The sequence below is a fragment of the Phalaenopsis equestris genome, unplaced genomic scaffold, assembly GCF_001263595.1.
Source record: "Phalaenopsis equestris unplaced genomic scaffold, ASM126359v1 Scaffold000250, whole genome shotgun sequence".
NCBI classification, from domain to species: domain Eukaryota; kingdom Viridiplantae; phylum Streptophyta; class Magnoliopsida; order Asparagales; family Orchidaceae; genus Phalaenopsis; species Phalaenopsis equestris.
In genome coordinates this window covers 1,351,342-1,371,694 of record NW_018164692.1, presented here as the reverse complement: position 1 = coordinate 1,371,694, position 20,353 = coordinate 1,351,342, and the positions used below count along the sequence as shown (strand labels likewise).

Genomic DNA, 20,353 nt, shown 5'->3' with positions numbered 1-20,353 from the left:
CGCGCCTGCAGCTGAAAAGCTGACAATCTGCAGCTGCGCCAAACAGACCCTTTAAACCATTTATAAATTGTGAGACACGGCTGGAGACCTGCAAAAGACATTTTAAACCATTTATAAATTGATTTAACTCACGTGCCCAAAAAAAACAGTCACTAGAGCTTTAAAATTTTATAAATTAGAAGCAAAATTCTTGATGATTAAATTAAGGATGATTAAATTAAGGCTCTGTTCGGCATCGCTTATAATCACATTTGGCGTTTTCAAAACACTGCTCCATTGTTTATTCTGTGTGTTTGTATCACATATTTGAAAACGGAGTTTGGCATCTTTTAATAGACGCGACCCACGGGATCGACCCCGCGACCATCGTCTTCAATCCGCGTTCGAGGGTTTTTTTTCTTCTCGTGCCCTTCTATCTGTCTCCTCCCTCGCTCGACCGTTGTTACCCTAGGTCACTTCTCTCTTTTATGTTTCTCATCTCTCTCTCAGTTGCTCCCATCGATAGATCCCGACTGGTATCATGCAATGTTATGTTATAATATTCATTTTGGGGGTTTTTTCATTACACTGGTTATCTCTCCGCAGTTTTCCGTCATCTTGGACCACCAACACCCAATTGACGTCGAGCCACCACTTTCATCACCATCGAACTACTTTTGCCACAGTTAGGCCGTCATCACTTAACCACCAACAATGGGTCATCATCGTCATGTTGGACCTTCATCATTGGGTTGTCATTGCCACCAAACCTCAAACACCTAACAGCACCAATCCATTGCCACCTTTGTTGAGCCACCATCATTGGATCATCCCCTATGTACTAAAGCAACTTTGTCAGACTATTCTTGCCACCGACTCTTGACAGACATTGAGCCACAAGTCACCATCACCAGACCACCACCACCAAGCCGGACCACCATCATCAAGCTATCGTCGCTATAAGACCACCATCAACCAATTGATGTTAAGCCACCATCTGAATGCTATATTCAGACCACCATTACCGAAAAACTACCATCATTATAAGATCTTCATCTCCAAGTTAATGATATTCCAGATCACAAGAGCCTGATCGACTTTGCTATTGTTGTCCATTATCGATGTCACCAAATCATTATCTGTCGGCCATCTTTGTCACCATGCAGGATCTCCCTTTTTCAGGTAAGCAAGCAATAGAACCACTGCCACATGGCTGACACCAATGCAAGGCCACATTCTTCGTTGTTGCAGCACTATCACGCCATCAACACTACAGTTGTCACTACCATCATCAGACCACTATTGTCTTCTTCGGGAAACTATCTCTCGGCCCCCACTATCCTCATGCCACATTCACCTACCAACCACTAGAACATGGTTATATGACTAACAATGTTGTTGCCATCACCAATGCTTAGTTGTTATGGTAGTTGTTTTCATACCACGGGTGTCCGAGTGATGATATTGCCACGATTAGGTCTCCATTATCAAATCACTATTGTCATGTCATCGTCACCTCGACATCTCTATTAATGTTGTTAGATCACTGTTGTCTAGCGGTCATCATCATCAGTGCCAATAAATCCACATTGCCATCACACAACTCATGGTGTTGACCTTCCATCATCGCAATCGTGTGGTCATCACTTCTCCAATATTTTCTCATATTCTTATAATATTATTTTATGCTGTTTAAGGACGTACACATTCTTGTAAAATACATTTGAATAGTTGAATCATTTCAATTGAGTTAGACCCCATTACTTTTTCTCTTTCGTAAATTCTCGGACACGCGACAATTACCCACTTTTTTGTATCATATTTATGTAACATCATTTTTTTTTAACAAGAAAATAATGAGATTTTAATTTTATATTCCGTAAACTGTTAATTTTAAACATTTTTTTTTTCTGGGGTCTCTCATTCCTCTAATATAATCTTTGATTAATATATTTTTCATAATTTTAACACCAATCGGTTTTAACATCCTTATTCATATGGTGTTAAACCATGCTGATGTGACTTTTTGCTATATAATGCTTAAATTTATATAATATAATTAGATTATTCATAATTTTAAATTTTATATATAATTTATCATGGTATTATTTTTTTTCCGCATAATATTTTCGACGTCCACTTTTTTTTTAAAAGATGGACGACAACATGTGTATGTCCACCCCATATGTACTAATTTGAGCCTGGTGGAATCGAACCCTGGACCTAGGGGACTTACGCCGAAACTGCCAACCAACAAGCTACCAGTTGCGCACAGCGTACATCTATATTCAATCACTTAATTCTAATGCTTGTGAATCGTACTCAAGATTTTCGTTATTAATGTAATCGATTCAAAGATACCATACTTAGGTATCATTATTTTATTCTAATAATATTAATTAATTAATATTTTTATTATTATCACATTAATTATAATTTCATATGCTCTATTTGTATTGCACTAATTGCATAACCTACATCCTCCAATTTCTCTATTATTATAAATATATGTATAACATTGATTAAGATGCCTCACTTTGCTGGTCATTTATCAGCATCTCTGTTTAACCAATGTAAGAACTATGAGCTTAATGATATTAGATAATAATTAGAATGCAATTAAATCTTTTTATTACTCTACAGCTACTTCTAATACTAAGTTGTTGTGTATTATGCATAGCTTTAAAAATTTAACATGTCTTTACACTTGGAATTTGCTTAATGCTCATCAAATCAAGTCTCTTGAAATATAAGCATGTGTTCTCTCTCCTTTTTTTTTTTTTTTTTTTTTTTTTTTTAAGAAGCAATGAGAAGTAATTATGATGTTTCTCTATTCTCTAAGATTTTTTTAATTAATTATTTTAAATAAATTATTTTCATAATATATTTATTTGACATAAATTTAATTTAATTTTTTAGAATAGGTGATTTTTTTTTCTTTTATGTTCCAATAGTCTCTCTTTTAGCTTCATTGATAGGCCATATGTTGACTGCTATATTGTTAAGACACTTTTCAACATCTCAATTTTAAATATTAGCATCAAATTGTTTTACTCCAGGTAGTTATAATCGTTTCAAGCTTCTATAATTCATTTTTTAAAAAAACTAATGCACAATTAAATCTCATATAATTATCCAAAATCTCAATGTGCATCGTTGTGAGATTAAACTTAATAGTATACATTTGCTAGTATTTTAACATAAAGAGAAGGCTGAAAAGAGGGCTTAATAATTTAATGAATTCTAAAAACTTGAAAAATCTAATTTTGGTGAACATTATAGGGTTTAATAGCTTATAAGATTGTTAACATAATTACATGACAAAAAATTATTCTATAAAATTAGAATCTTAATAATCTCATATCTTACATGTGGCAATTATGGATGATTGTGATGTAAGCTTTGTGAATGATGGTCACACTGCAATTTCTATGGTTATGATTATAATTAAGGTTATGTGGTTGATAATGGAATCATTATAATAAGCAGTTATGACATAGATTAAAATGCTTAGCTCAAAGCAAACCCTAAAATGCATTAAACCTCAATGAATTGGAGGTAGAGAAAAAAAGTTCTACAATTTAATATTTTGATATTAATAAGTTCATGTCATTCATAAAAAGCACACCTCAAACATCCAATTTATATTTGATGTAATTTCAATTGCTTTTGTACACAAACATAAGCCACTGATCTATCATATAACAATACTTATTGAGTAAAATAAACTTAAAGTTGCATTCTGTGAATATATTATTTACATTGAAAGGAATCCCATGCAATAGTCATGATCATTTGATCATGTACAACATCAAAAAGTGGAGGTGCATAATTATAAATGAGAAATATGTACGATCAAAGTAGTATATTTTACCCAATCATTCTCTATGTTTTAGCCTCCTTAACTTTCCTAAAAACTAATACCACAATTTTCACAATAGAGTGAAGATAAAGTGATTACATGTTATGTATTATATTTCATATAAAGGGAATAAGTATAAATGTTTGTAAATAATTAGGCTTGACATAATAATTAATGAAGTAAATAAACTACATAATGCAATGTACATGCATGAATTATGGATAATAATCCATCAAAATCAATGCATGTATGAATATATATCAATCATAATATTATATTTTCAGTGTATAAATCATGACAGATCAATGTTATATGGAATTTCATGTTTGGCTCCGCATATTAGTAACATAGATTAAACATGTCTATCACTTAGATCATGTAAAGAGATGATTTAGTTTGAATTAATACCTCAAAATCATATTAAGCATTTTTGTTATAATATGAAAATAAAAATTGGTCATATTTTTTGTTCATTAATCATTTATTAATTTTAAATTCTTACATCTAATTCACCCAAGGGGCTTCCCCACTCATAATAAGGCCATCACAACTGACATCGAACATAAGTATATGCTTACTCAAACCACATTCTTTACTTGCTTCCATCATTATGCTATCATTTATGTGGCAAGGCCACACCTATGTAGAGCTATAATCAAAATTCCATTATGTATTCATTTTAAGTAAGCCCTTGATTATATATATGCGTCAAGCATCATTTATATCATGTAGAATATATATCCTACAATCAGATGAACAACATGAATTAATAACCAACTCATGATTATGGATGTATAATGGTTGTATAAATAACATGAAAGCATATATATCATATGATGCAACATCAAAGATAAGTATAATAGAATCCACAAAAAGACAAAATTGTAAGGAAACATGTATTATGTATTTTACTCAATAGGTATTACTTCCAAACAAATTCTAACCCTAACCGATTCCTTTTCTTTTGAAAAATCAAACTCTCGCCTTTTCTTTTCACCGCCCCTGTTTAGTGAAAAGATTGTCTATTCTCTATACAACGATCATTTCATATAGGATCTCTTTTCTTCTTATTGTTTGAGTTTGAGAAACTTTCACAAATGAGTCAGTACGTTTCGCGGTAAAAGACGAATCCGATCTTTCTTATTATTTCCAGCTTTCAACCACTGGTTTCTCATTCAAAACCATGAAAGAGACTCCTCTCATCAGATACTTAGCTGGTAACTCTGGGGCCTTGGAGAACTTATCCAGCCGACCTATCTTCAATTCAGTAGATTCGAAAGTTTGTTGCTAACTTCACTTCATTTAAGGTAAGAACGGATAGCATAGCTACTGCATTAGGATTAGGTCTATAGGAGTCAGGGCATTAGCCTTGCCTTCAATCATGTCTTGAAAGAAAGTAGTCAGGCTTAAGGCTTCCATTCTCTAAAAGAGTAAAGGTGTGTAGCAAAGAAAAAACTACTGGCTAACAATCCACTGCGCAAGATTGCTGCAAGCGAGCATACATTTCAACTCAAGAGTGAACGAGATCTATCCCGCACCTCCAACTCCCATGGGAGCTCCTACTTTGAAGCTTGATCTATCTAGCTGAAATCGATCTAGCATTTCACTAGCATTTCACTATCACTAGGCAATCTAGTTGCCACTTCAGTAGCAGCCACAAATGGCGTAGTCAAGTCGGATGAAAGTGTTCCTAATGGAAACTCGAGGCCAAGGTTGCGTAGAAAAGTAGCGATGGAACTTCCGCATTCACTGAATTAGAAGTTTGACTAGATCAGAAGGAAGAAAGGCGCAACCAAACAGCGTTGAACTTTGTTATTGTTTCTTTTCAAATAGAAGGACTAAGCCAAAGAATGAACAGAGTTCGCTGGGATCTCATCCCTGTCGCGCGAGCCTTGTCTTTGTGCGTGCCGCGCTGTGCTCTTGGTAGAGTGACGCCTCTAGCGCCTTCGCTGCTTCATTTTCCTGTCTTGTCATCTGGTTTGGGGTTTAGCATGACTGTCATTCAAAATGACATAAAAATAAGCAAGAATGCAAAAGCTAAAATGTACCAAAACTTACATTATTAAATGCTAATAAATTATAAATTTATCATTGAAACCCATATGAAAAAAAAGACATAACGCATATGAAATAAAATCAATAGATTATTAGATAACGGGATGATAACCTATCTTACATAGTGAAGGAATTTCATAATTACACATGCTCTTAAATCAATTGTTATGACATATGTTCTCATTTGTTGCCTCTTTAGTTCTCAATCCAATTTTGATTTCTCTTTTTAAACAATATAAGCTCCATATAAGAAGGAATTCTAGAAAAAAAAAAGAAAAAAAAGAAAAAAAAAGAAAAAAAAGTATATGAAAAACAAAAGTCTAGTGAGCAAGAAATGCTTGTTCTAATAAAGGGTGTCAAAAAAGTCTATAAAAAAACATAAAGGTTTTACTTGATGCATAACACATTGCAAAATGTTTTTCATAAAGCAAAATTTAAATGACTTTAAAAGGTTGATAGTAAAGGTTAATATAAATTGCATTATTCACCTTTCATTGATTCTTACAATTTTAACAAATATTATCATTTATCTAATCCATGTTCATATGTGCAATAATGCACCGAGCAATGTTATTTGAAAAATATTATGGTACTAAACAAAGGCATCACATGAATAAACAAGTAGATATATAAATACAAATTATAATAGCACTCATTGTATTAAAAAGACATGTATCAATTAATGTATCAATCAGGTTATTGCACTTATTGGAATTATAATCTTCCCATCATTGAAATAGATCATCCATTACTTTTCAATCCATTTGTATTGAAGTCAACATATGTAAAAAATAGTTCTTTGTAAAGCTACTTTATCTTGAACTCTTTTTTTATCATGGAGATTATTTGTTAGTTTTGTGCCTTCATAAGACTTCCAACACTGGAGTTTGTTTTTCTCTCTAATATGCTCGCCCAAGAAGCAATCATATGTATAAATTCATCTATTTATATAAGATTAGTTTTCACCTTAGTATTTACTATTGTTATTACTTTTATTATATTTATAATTCAACACCTTAATGACGATGCATGGAACATATTATGGATACCCTCAGATTTTGCAGAAGTCTCAACTTAAAAGCAAACATTTTAGCTTTATCAATGATCTCAAATGATATAACGACGATGCATGGAACATATATGTGAACTGTTAGATTGAAATTCAATGTAATACTCAATCCTTCTTCTATAGCCCCTCATAAACTGCAGTAAGCATGATTTTGCTACCCGACACAATAAATTTTAGGAAACCCATGTAGCCTTACTCCCTCTTCACATATAGTTGTGCTAATGAAAAATAAGCCATAAAATATTTTCATTATTGTTTGATACGAGAAAATCATGATCTCTTCATACTTTTACTGAAAAAGATGGGCAACGATAATAACAGACAAGTTGGTCATTGATTATTTGCATTCACCATTCATTAGTATTTGTGTTTTGATACAAGCAACACTAACACTTGCATAATTTTAGGGCCCTTATCTAGCTAAAAATGACAAATAAACCAACCTTCATAATTGGTATGATTTATCTTGTTAAGGTCAACAATGTATTAGGTTTGACATATTCAAAACAATGCAATATATACAATGGTAGTATTTGATCATCTCCAAGTTGAACTTTGTTGGCTTAGGCCAAAATTCAAACAAAGTTTCCAAACTAAGCTAACATTTGAATAATCATAGGCTCCTAGTTTAATCTAAATTCTGACAAAAAATGCTAAAATCAACAAAACCAATATATTTTACAAAGAGTTTAAGAATATGATAAACTTAGATTGAGATGAAATCACTCTTAAGAACCAAATATTATGTTAGATCTCATAATAAGTATTAATATTGCTAACAATTGACTCTTACATGAAGAAATATATTTGTAACTAACTATATGAACCCCTCTTAGTATACCTTCGAGCAACTTGCAACAACTTATTGTGGTTAATTTCTATTAAAACACAAATCAAGCTTGTTATCTTCACTTATATAGACTAGCTCAGAGCAACTAAATTTACTTATGGGCTCAGGAGGTGCGAGAGCAAAATGAAAGGCTAAATTATATTGGATCATGTAATAGACCAAACCTAGAGATCTTCACTATCATATTGGATCATGATTAGACTTAGGACATGACTTTACAAAGGTATGAACATATCCTCTAATGAAAATAACAATTCCACCCTATAATTTATTTATGAAAGAATATTGTATTTGTTATCTCATTAATTAGTGTATAATTCATTCAAGAAATACTGCCATAATTTCTCTTATAGGATTTCAATTTTAACCTCCCCTAAAAGGTTTGTCTTATTACCTTAAACACTGTTGATGCATTTTTCTTAATTAGGAATAATGTTCACGATGTTTCTCGATCCTTTGCACTTATATTGAAACTTGTGATATTCATCACCCACGTTTATTACATGGCCAATTATCAAATATGATTGGACTACATTAATAAGTATGGGTTTGGCTACATGGCGTTATTTGGGTGTCGATTTGATCGGCATGCCATCAATGAACTCGATTCAATGATTTAAATCTTAGGTATGGATTGAACTCAATTCAATGATTTAAATCTTAGGTATGGACCAAACACATTAATTCGAGCTTTCTAAGTATTTGATCTAACCAAGCTAAGCTAATAAAGAAGTTAGTTTAGTTCGAGACATACGACTGATTATACAAAGACTTTCAATAATCTCAGCATCATTAACCAATAAAAATTAACCGCCACACCATACGAAACCAACAACCGCATGCCTAAAATTCTCAAAATCTAAATAAAACAACACTTTTTTTTTTCCTTCATGGTACCAAGATTTTCAAAACAAATTACTAAATTTGAAGAGTAGTCAACCAACGATACAAACCCTACAACCTCCCATTTTAAGAAAAACAAAATATGCCCTTAAAAAAAAAAACCAAAAAACAAAACCTGCGCCGCTCATCCAAAACCCTAAAAATAACAACAACCCATCACTATAAATTCCTCCCTTCATTCGCATAAGCGAAAGACAAGAGTCGGTTAAAAGGAAGAAGAAAAATGGAGGCGGCCAAGTACTTCAAATCAATCATCCTCTGCGCGCTTATCATGACCGTCGTAATTGCAGTAACGGCGGTCACTGATGAGGATTTCGCTGCTGATGAGCGGGCCCAATATGAATGCATGGCCAGGAAATGTTCTCATTTCTCTGGAATCAGAAAGGTTTTCTGTTCTTTCAAGTGCTTTGGTTAGGATTAAACAGCCTCTGGGCGTTTAATTCTGTCCTCTTAATCTCGTTTATGGTGAGTGCTTATTTTGCTAATTAATAGTCATAAAAAAGCTTGCATATTTATATTAAAATCTAATTTTTTATTTACATTTATTTTTTGGATGAAGGACTTATGATTCGCGAAGGATGGAGGGGGAGAGGGGAGATTTGAGAGAGAACAGAATTGAAGCTGCGCAATATGTTTTGTGATAATTTTTTATGTATTTAATTTTTATGAAATGTTTTCATTGGAACAAAGTTGTGAGCAAAATGTAAACCTTTTCTATTTTTTTGTTGTTGTTGTTGTTGTTTTAATTTATTTGCTCCGTTATAAACTATGAGGAATTTGATTGCTGTTCTTCATTTTTCTTCATGTATTCTTTGAGTTTGACTTGAATTAATTATGATATTGTTCTTGCATTAGTAATTGCCTTATATAAGCTCTTTTTTGTTGCATGTATTTATTTTAGTAATGTTATTTACATTCTTCTAAAGATGGTTAGATATTAAACTGAGGGCATGTACATACATACCACCGAATTTCTATGTATTTATATAACGTACAAGTGGTTGTGCCGGAAGCCGTGGACTGTTGGTAGAACAGCCTCTTTGAAGGTCGTAAGTCCCTTCAGGTCACGAGTTCAAATCCCCCTTTGACCAGTTTATTAGTAGTGAGGGCGGTTCTAGAATAATTAAATATATGAGGATAGCTGGGAGCTCGTATAATAGCCTACGACCATTCTTTTAATATATATATATATATATATATAAAGGACAAGTTGCTACTTAGATCAGTGAGGACCGAATAGCTCTCGCTGCATCCTCCAATGCAAACTAGTCGGATAGGCGATTCCAAAGGCAGGGCAGACAACAAAAAGGTTAACTCGGAACATTAGAAGATTGGACAAAAGTTTGCCAACTATTCATGGGTCGAACACCCATGAGCTGAGTATGGAAGACCAAAGACGGAGAGCCGAGTACGAGAATTATTGGAGGCATCCCCCATTCCTAAAACTAGTAAGTTAGAAGATCAATCAAAGGCCCCAATTTTATTGGGGAAATGGCCAGCAAGACAAGCCATGTCTGTTAAGAGGTCTAGAAATGATATATGCCTAAGTATATCATTTATGAAGAATATTCCCAATTAATAGAAGGTTTTGAATGTAAACTAGGACCCCTCAATTTTTCGTTTGTTGGGAGCAAGAAAAACTCTCTCTCTCTCTCTCTCTCTCTCTCTCTCTCTCTCTCTCTCTCTTACGTACTTTGTTCTCTCCCTTCCGAACGCATTACCTATTTGGTGTGATTCAAGGACAAATCAGTATAAAATACATATCTAATACCTAAACTTTATATTTTACCCTTATACCACTCAAATCTTACCTATCACTTAAAACATACTACCATCTTAATATTTAAAATTTGACATACACCAGTTCATGCATAAGTAGAGAGGTTTGCATGTAAAAATTGAAATTTACGTAACTTCATAAGATTTGAGTGCTGTGTATGTAAATTTTTCAATTAAATTTCTTCCAGAGAAAAAAAAAAAAACATAAGTTAGAATATTGAATGGATTACACTATTATTGACTAATTCTGAAATGATTTAATTCCAATTTATATAAGTATTAGGTATGCTTGTTTAGCAAATTCAATTCCAATTTAAATAAAGATAGGACTAAATATTATTTTATTCAACATTAATTATATATCAAAATTTGGAATGAGCTAAATTTGTGAATCGAATCTTGCGGGTCTCATTTATCGTCTCATAAGAAAATTATGATCAAGTGGATTGAGGTTCTAGAAGGAAACAGTGAGCGCACAGATTCAAAGTTTCGATCATTATATCAAACTTATAATAACATTTAGATTGCAATCACTGTATTATTGTTTTGTTGGCTCTTTTTAATTTATTTTTTAAAAGGGAATCGTTGAATTTATAAATATCCTTCTTTTATTTTGTGCAAAATAATCTCCACTTGTAATCGCTTATTTGTTATAGTGAATTCTCTTCCCCTGTCTGTTATTTTTTTCCATCTTGGATGTTTCATGTAAAATTTCAGTATTCTTTCTTTGGTTTCTTTTATTATTTATTACATAGATTAAATATAAAGTTCTAACAGGTGATATCCGAGCTAGTTTTGATTTCGACGATGGCAACAATAAAGTGCGACATCCCTCTTTTAGATTGCAATACTAGATTTTCTAGTAGGCAAGTTAAGATGCTAGCAATCTTAGCATAGATGGATCTAGACAATGTGCTACTTGAGTTCAAAAAAGATGTCATAATCATAGATGCTAGAGGAGAAGCAATGTAAAGATCAAAAGACTCTTTCTCAAATTTATCTTCATCTATCAAATCATATTCTATATTACGTTTTGAAGAAGAAGACTGCTGCTGTATTGTTGCTCAAATTAGAGCAATTGTTCACAATGTAAAGACTGGCCAAAAAGTTGCACTAGAAGCAACATTTGCAGTCTCATTGAACGACAGAAAGCGCATCTGTTATAGATCAGTTAACTGTCTTTAAGGAAATCATATATGATTTGGAAGCCATCGAAGTTAACTATGACAAATAAAATTTGACCTTAATTTTATTGTGCACACTGCCTTCTTGTGTACACCGTTTATAGATATCATCTTATATGGTCGAGAGACACTTACTTTAAATGAAGTATATTTTGCTCTATTTTCTAAGAAGAAGATGAAGTAGCTTGTGCATGGACCTCTTGCTCAAGGAGAAAGCCTTGTCATTCAAAGTAGAACTAAAGAGAGCAGTTCTAGTGTTGATAAAAAAAAGTAGATTCAATCTAAAAATTCAAATAATATATGCAATTACTTTAAGAAAAAGGGGCACATTTAATCTGAATGTTACAAATTGTAGAATAAAAATAAAAAAATAACTTCAAATCAGAACGACAAACACTTATTTTTGAAGAAGCTATTAATGATTGTGAACTCCTGGTTGTCTCCGATGGAGAACCTTGTCATGCTTTTGTTTTCAATTCAACTTATACGATTCAAATGTGTCCCAATAGAGATTAGTTTTCAATATACGAAACAATGTAAGAAAGTAATATATTAACGGGTAATAATGCTCATTAAAAGACAATAAGTGTCGGGACTGTTAGAATCAAGATGTTTGTTGGTGACATTAACACTTGGAGATGTAAAATATGGATGAAAATATATATAATCGCTTTAATTGCACTTGATACTGAAGGGCATAAATATTTTGGTAAAGGTAGAGTTTTGAAGGTTGGTAGAGGGTCTCTTATTAAGATGAAGGGATAAAAGAATGATCTCAAACTATATATCTTACAAGGCTCTGTTGTGAGAGATAATATAACAATTACTACCTTATCCATGTTAGAAGATGAAGCAACTAGACTTTGGCATATGCGTTTTAAGAAGATGAGTGAGAATAAGATTGATGAAATAAGTAGAAGGGGGACTTATAAATGATCAAAGCATTACTAAATTGAAGTTTTGTGAGCATCATGCATTTAAAAAATAGAAAATAGTTAAGCTCGATATTAATATTCACAATACTAATGAAATATTAGACTATGCACACTTTGACCTTTTGGGACTATCTATAATAACATCTAAAAGTGACCCCAAATATATGTTGATGTTCATTAATGATTTCTCAAGAAAAGTTTGGGTGTTTTTCTTAAAGCAGAAGAACAATATTTTACTACATTTAAGGAATGGATGATCATGATTGAGAGTCAGATTACAAAGCAGATCATAAGTCTTGTTGACCTTATTTTCGATGAGATTTTGATTTTTTATCCTAGAACCTAGGATCTAACCTTAGGACTTTTCTATTGGCTATCCTAGAGGACTACTGATGGTCCACTCTTTTAGAAACTCAAACAATCTCCTAGCTCTTTTACGAGGCTTCAAATGAGTGGTCCCATTCACTCAACTCTTAGTTGCAAGGGCTAAGGACCAGCATGTGGAGGCCCAAAAATAGTTCCCATAGACTTTAAATGCCTCAGGAAACCCATTATGACTTTTGTACATTCATGCACACAAATATCATATTTCGGACAATTGATACACATAAATATCACAATTCACATTACCTACACCTATAAAGGTTTCATAATTAATCAAATCTAAATCAATTTTCGAAACGATAGATCACAAACCCAATTTTTGAAGAAAAGTAAAGTTGACACATTTTTGACCTAATTGTCGATGAAGTTGACCTAATAATTTCATATGATGAAATAGAACGCACAAGCGCGTCTGAAATGTCAATTTTAGCTAAGGAGAATACCAATTTTAAAATGGTTTCATGCACAAGCGATAACGCGTGAATTGTGAAATTTTAAATATTAAACATTTAAAAGAAAAAGAGAAAAATTCCTAAATCCCTAAATCCGTTCACTCACGCAACCCCCCCTTCTTCCCGTTCGCGAACCCAGCCAAGCTCCCTTCCTTCGGCCGCACCTCATCTTCTGCGAAGATTCGCCCCCAGGTTCCCCCACTATGGCCCAGGTCGAATCTCCACTTCCCCTGGCTAAAGCTTCCTCCCTCCCGCCCCTCCTGCTGCCTTCTGCTCGCCACTTCTCTCTGCAGCTCTTGCCGCCACTTGCCCGTCCCCCTCGGCTTCGGCTCATCCCCCAGGTAAGTCGAAGTTAATCTCTTCCCCTACCTTGGCTATTAAAACCCCTCTAAAGGGAGGGTTCGAGGTTGTTGAAATTTTGTGCTTGTTTTCGGATATTCTCTGGTTGTGTGCATTTGTTGTGGTGTTCTTGGAGCTCTCTTTCTGGTTTGGGGATCCCTGTGTTTAATCCTTTTGCTCATCATAAGGTAAGAATCCTCCCTTCCTCCTTTTCATTCTGTTAGCCTAGCTTGCAAAGAACTTCATACCTCTTCGACCATTTTTGGGCTATTTCGTTTCTTTTCTCTTTACAAAATGAAGCCTTGCAACGAGTAATTGATGGATGTATTGAGATGTTTTGAAAGGGATTTAAACAATGATTTCTCATATTGGGCTGATTAAACGTTGTCTTTGAGCTTTAAAATGCCGAACTAGAAGTTTTGAAATGTTGTTTTGCCTTTTAAAAAAAATGTTTTTGATTGATATGAAAAACATTGTTTTAGGCTCGATTAAGTGCTGGTTTGGATGGAATTTTGGATTTTGGATGAATTTTTTTTTTCCCAAAGCAGGTATTTGAAAATGTGAGGTTTCAATATATCTGTTTATGAAAATTTGAAATTCATGTGTTTCACCTTTTAGGAAGTGTGAAGTTTGCATAGCTCTGACTTGATGGGGAGTTTGAAAATTTACTTGTAAACTTCATTTTGAGGAAATATAAAGTTAGCGTGGCTTTTGTTTAAGAAATTTGAAAATTTTGCTGTATTTATTTTGGGAAATGTTGAGATTTCTCTTGATTTGTGGACCCACATCGGGGTCACATGAGATCTTTCTTTATAGATGTTCTAAATTGCATAAAATGTTAGCCGCTCATTAGAGGGGGTTTTGATAGAATCCTTGGACGGCCTCATGTCTTTGCTTGTAAATAGAATTTATGTTCTTGAAGAAATGCTTGTATATATATATCAGGAAACAGAATTGTTAGAAGTCAGCTTTAATTATAATGCGCGTGGGCTTTAATAATAGTAAACATAATTGTTGGTTAATTGTGTAAATATCATGGTTGTGGTAAAATCGGAATATATATATTTAGCATGGATTAAATATGTATGTATGTATATATATATATATATGTGTGTGTGTGTGTGTGTGTGTGTGTGTATATATATATCAAAGGTTGATTTGGGAAGAAAATAAAGCATATTTGAATCGAGATAATTAAGAAGAAAAATATGAGGGATTTTTTTCCTTCTTCAACCATTTTTTTAAAAGGATTTTTTTTTCTTAATTTAGATTTCCACAAAATAAATTCATTATTTCTCCTGTCTATAAATAAGCCAAGGAGAAGAGGAAGGAGGTGAAGTCCTCATCCTTGCTTAACAGGTGATTTGGGATTTCTCATGAGAAAAATGACGAGCTAGAAAAAGGTTGTCACAATCCCTGCCCAGCAGATGATCTATGATCTCTTTTTTTCAACCTACTTTTGCAAAGAAGTAGCAGAAAGTTGTCCTAAAGGTTATCCCCGACCCTGCTCAGTAGGATCTCTGGGATATTCTTTCGTAGTCTTCTTTCAAATTGCGAAGATGTTGACATGCAGGGAACCTTGTTCTGCACTCTGGAGGAGACGGTGAAAAGCTAATGTTTTCCCGTCACACATTCCAGAGGAGATTCTCGTGTTGTTGTGATGCTGATTTGGTGAAATTCGCCCTACATTTCGAAGGAGATTTCTGTTTTGGTGTGATGTTAATATCTTAGGAAATCTGCTCCGCCCAGTATTCTGAAAGAGACTTACTTTAGTTTACCACCACGCACTTTGTATTCTAAAAGAGACCCCCGTGCGACTGTCAAACATTTTAGGGGAGATTCCCGTGTTGCTGTCTCACTTTCTAGGGGACATTCTCTTGTGCTTGTAGTGGTGATATCTGGAGAATCTCGTCCCCTTGAAGATCAACAAAACTACTAAAATTTTGAGAAGACGATGCCGTCACAGTTTGAAGATGAGCCGACTTGTTGTAGCCTTTGTATTGGTGTGTGTTAGTTTTGTAGTATTTCAATCTAATGATGTGACATTTGTACACGGTGATGGTGTATTATCTGTATATCTTTCTCTTACTTGATACATTACAAATTTTAATATTGCTTCTGAGGTTGCTTTTGCATTTTCTTCTGAGATGTAATTGTCTAACTTTTGGATTGTTGCTAAGAATATTTGACTTTTTTTAAGTTGCATAGTCACATGCTCAATGGTAGTGAAAAAAGTCAATGGTAATCCATACAGGACATAAGACATGTCCTAGGCTGTATAGCTGGAGATACTCGACTAAGTTAACATCTAATGGAAAGAGAGTGTAAGCAAGGGGATTCCTTGGAGGAGAAGCCGCTTGAAGGCGAGACATTCTCTCCTTGTGGAAGGAGAGCTTCATCCTACCTTGGGGAAGACCAAACTCCAACGTCCTCATCATCCTCTCCGACTAGCAGAGCTTCTTCCCTATATTGGAGGAGCATGGAGTGTGTGACTTCATCATCTATTTTACGACGAGTAGAGCGTCATCCAGGACCAAGCAGGACTTCAATCACTTAGCGCGTAGGTGAAACCCATCTAAAGGAATTAAGTTTTGAAAGATTTACATACTTACTATTTATTTTTGTGTATTTATATATCTAAGATCTAAACTTAAGTTTTTATATTTATACCACCTTACCAATACATGAAAAAAAAGATCACTTTTTACAAGTAAAAAAAAAAAGGGTAAAATTTTTTATGTGATATGAAAAATTTTTGTGGTATAAATGTAAAAAAAAAAAAAAAGTTGTAGTTGTTGATATGTAAATACATCATATGAATTGGGTGGTATTTATTATGTATGTAAAAGCTCCTTAAGTTTTACATAATTTTTGCTTTGAGTGATCCCACTTCTCTCTCTTAAGGGGTTCTTTGCTAGCACTTTTAATAGAACTTAGTCATGAATTTAACCCAAATTTAATACATTCAAACATAAAAAAAAAATAAAACAAAGTAAAACTAATGCTCCGTTAAATGAAACCTTTTTCCGTCTAAATCGCACGTTCAGCCTCTTTTGCAATGTAAATCTCGAGTCAATAAATCTGATTAAGAGGTGGATTATGATTTATTCTGCCGTCACTGACGAGATTCATCTATCGAATTTATTAGATTTGATAAATCTTATTTAACGTAAATTCATGTCACAGCTAAACAACCCTTTTAGGAGTAGTTCTATCTCAACAGAGAATGATAGTTCTATCTCAACAGAGAATGATAGCAATCATTGCTCCCCCTATTTGTACTATAGGAATTGTTAAAGAGCTTAACCTCACGATGAGCTTACAAAACAAGAACGCATTTCCTTCATAACAACTTTATAATTACAAATTTATACTTACAACAATTTATTGTTTTACAAATTGAAAATAACAAATTTGTTATTGCCGTTCCATTTAAATGCATATATATTTATATAACTAATATCTAAATCTTATGTTTTCATATATTTATGATATTTTATCTACGCATAAAAATATATATATATTTTTAAAAATATTATTTCTGTTGTGACAAAGCTTAAATTTTCCGACTATTCCAAGAAACTGACGGCTAAAAAGAGGCTTCGGCGATAAGTTTCATGGACCGAATCATACAAGTTCCATCACGACTGTCCACAAGATAAAATCAACGGTCTAAAAAGTGGCAGCGTACATATCCGGATCAAATCGCGCCACCCAATGATAATTCTCCCCGCCTTCCTATATAAGTATTTTTCCTTCAAAATCCACTCCACCAACCAAATCCATTCCCTCGTCTCTGTGTTGTGATCGTTCGATTCAATGGCACCGAAGGCCGAGAAGAAGGTTGCAATAGCGAAGAAGGCGGCCGCTGAGAAGAAGCCGGCCGCTGAGAAGAAGGCCGCCGCTGAGAAGAAGCCGGCCGCGGAGAAGAAACCAGCCGCGGAGAAGCCAACGGAAGAAATCGAGAAGGGTGAAGCGGCGGAGCGAGCTCCCGCGGGCAAGAAACTGCCGGCGGAGAAACGGCTTCCAGTATCAAAAGACGGCGCGTCTTCCAGCGGAACGAAGAAGAAGAAGAAGGCCAAGAAGGGAACCGAGTCTTACAAGACCTACATCTTCAAGGTCTTGAAGCAGGTCCACCCCGACATTGGCATATCCACCAAGGCGATGAGCATAATGGATTCATTCGTCAATGATGTATTTGAGAAGATCGCTCAGGAGGCATCTCGCCTCTCTCGCTATAACAAGAAGCCGACCATTACGTCCAGGGAGATCCAGACCTCTGTTCGACTTGTTTTGCCCGGGGAGATTGCTAAGCATGCTGTTTCTGAAGGCACCAAGGCAGTTTCCAAATTCACAAGTTCATAGACTCGGTTCTTCTATCTCTCTTCGCTCTTTTTTTTGTTGGTCTGTTAAGGTTAGGGCTAAGTTTGAATTCCTTTAATTGATTGATCTAGCTTTCTTTTTAGGAATGTAATTAGTAGGAAAGTATGATGGATTTTCTTGGATTCTAATTGAGAATCAGGTTTTCTCAAGAAATAAAGCATCGGACGTCATCGTTCTCGTTAAATAATTCAATTCTTTGCTGTGCTGAAGTCCAGGTTACGATGAATGTGTTTTGTTTTGCTTGTATGTTTCATTTGTTTATTACTTTTGAATTCTTGAATCTATGCGTACAGATTGCATAATATATTGCACATTTGAACACATAATTTTGAACGTTGTTGGCTTCTGGTAATCTGAGCACTGCATGATTTGCATGTGGATGAACGAATGTTGAACACTGTTTCTACGTTCTGTTGTTTTTGAGCCGTTCATAATTCTTTATTTATTATTAAATTTTTCTTAGGCTTGTTTGTTTAGTTAAGGTGTCATTTCGTCCTATATTTTATTGGTTTTATGTGTTTATTGTTGTGACTTTAATATCTAGTCCATGAGTTATATGATGAATTTAACTTTAATAAAGAATCACTGATTTTCTCTTTTTAAATAGTTTGAAAATTATACGGGATATATTTGAGGAGAAAAATTTGAGCACGTAAGAAGTTTGCAGAGCTGCGTATATCGGATGTTATTCAGAGAGTTTTGGGGGTTATATCTGTGTTATACCTTCCAGTAACATCTCTATAACCTATCTATAACCCCTCAACACCCTCTGAATAACCTCATGAAATAGGTAAATGAGTCGAATAAGCTCGATATCATTATGGTTGGAACACCTCAAGTGTTTAACACCAATCGACTCAGACGACTTTCTTCACTATTGTGTCAAATCACATGTCGATCGGTCAAGACATTTCAGCGATCTAACGGATTCATGCTCCATTGGGATACTTCAAGACCGGATTGTCTTTTGCATGTCAAATCAATTATATTCAATTATAGTGATATGTGCAAAATATGCTTTACGTTTCTTATAATGTAGTTTTTGGTCATTATCAAGGCAAGGTGGAAGTCCCATAGGGCAAACTGTACCTGGTGCCGCCGATAATCAAAATGAGAGGAGCCATGCTCTTCTTCTATCATGCCTTCCGACAACCTACTTTACACAGGGTCTGGAAGTAGATCACCCACTCCTCATGGGTTGGATGAACATGCACCTTCCAATCGTTTCATATGAGCGAGGCTTACATGCATGTACCGCTCATCATGAATCAATTTGGTGCATATCCTTTCACAGATGTAGTTTAGCTTAAAAACTAAATTTTTTTTTCATGGGTAGACCATCATTATAGTCTAGCCCTCTGTTGATTTCCCCAAGGATGTCGCTTATTACTTCGTTGGCGGAGGCATGACATATTGACTATGATACTCTGCTTGTATAGTTGATTTGCGACTAAGTGGGGTGCTACTTACAGTACATCCCCAATATAGTCTTCTCATCAAGTGTTCGATGGAAGTATCTTATATAGATTGAGCTACCAATGTCTCTCTCAAACGAGAGTTACCCTACTTGTTCCTGAGGAATTCCCCAACGTGAGTCACATCAAGCCTACTTGGTTTGTAAATCTCCCTAACAAGAATTACACCACCACCTTTTCCTACGACACCACTTTGGAGCGTCGCAGGTTTGTCATCATGAAACTAGCAACATATCATGCTTCATAGCCTCTGAACCAACCTAGTGAGTGATGCACCTCTACTCGGGTATACGACTCTCACATAGCTCGAGTCATGCTTCTTAGCAACTGAACCCATTTGAAATGAGTCATATTACTCATCCCCCGTAACAACAACCTACACTATTACAAGCACGTTCTTTCTAACATTGTGCAGTATGCTTGACAATTACTCGTTCTTTTCTTGTAGCTTGTCTAAGCTCACTACAAATATAATCTAGGCTCTCTAAGGCCAAAAATTATAAATTCTCTTAAAAAATAATAAAAATAGAGATTAATTAAAATTTAGGTTTAAAATACCTTAACTTTTTCAAAATTACTTTTAACTTATCGCATGATTTTCGAGTCAGATTTAAACTTATTTGCATAGCATTGGCATAACCCAAGCCATACTAATAGGACCTTCACATTAAGACTTGTATAGATAACGATATCATATTGCATGT

The 20,353-nt window shown here is 34.3% G+C and overlaps 2 protein-coding genes across 2 annotated transcripts in view; both read left to right on the top strand.

The window, feature by feature from the left end:
• Positions 1–5,599, top strand: part of LOC110024141 — an 8,668-nt gene extending 3,069 nt beyond the window's left edge. The window contains exon 3 of the mRNA XM_020723927.1: positions 5,441–5,599. Coding sequence (XP_020579586.1) covers positions 5,441–5,599 — 159 coding nt within the window. The remainder of the gene's footprint in view (positions 1–5,440) is intronic.
• An 11,942-nt stretch (positions 5,600–17,541) lies between these two features.
• LOC110024163 (histone H2B.1-like) lies at positions 17,542–18,383 on the top strand. Its single transcript, XM_020723969.1, has one exon. It carries the CDS (start codon positions 17,611–17,613, stop codon positions 18,154–18,156), a length of 546 nt encoding a protein of 181 aa, XP_020579628.1. The 5' UTR covers positions 17,542–17,610; the 3' UTR covers positions 18,157–18,383.
• Positions 18,384–20,353: the final 1,970 nt, after the last annotated feature.

What these genes read in the sequence shown, in the direction of transcription:
- LOC110024163 (XM_020723969.1), top strand. Translation starts at nt 17,611, where the DNA reads ATGGCACCGAAGGCCGAGAAGAAGGTTGCAATAGCGAAGAAGGCGGCC.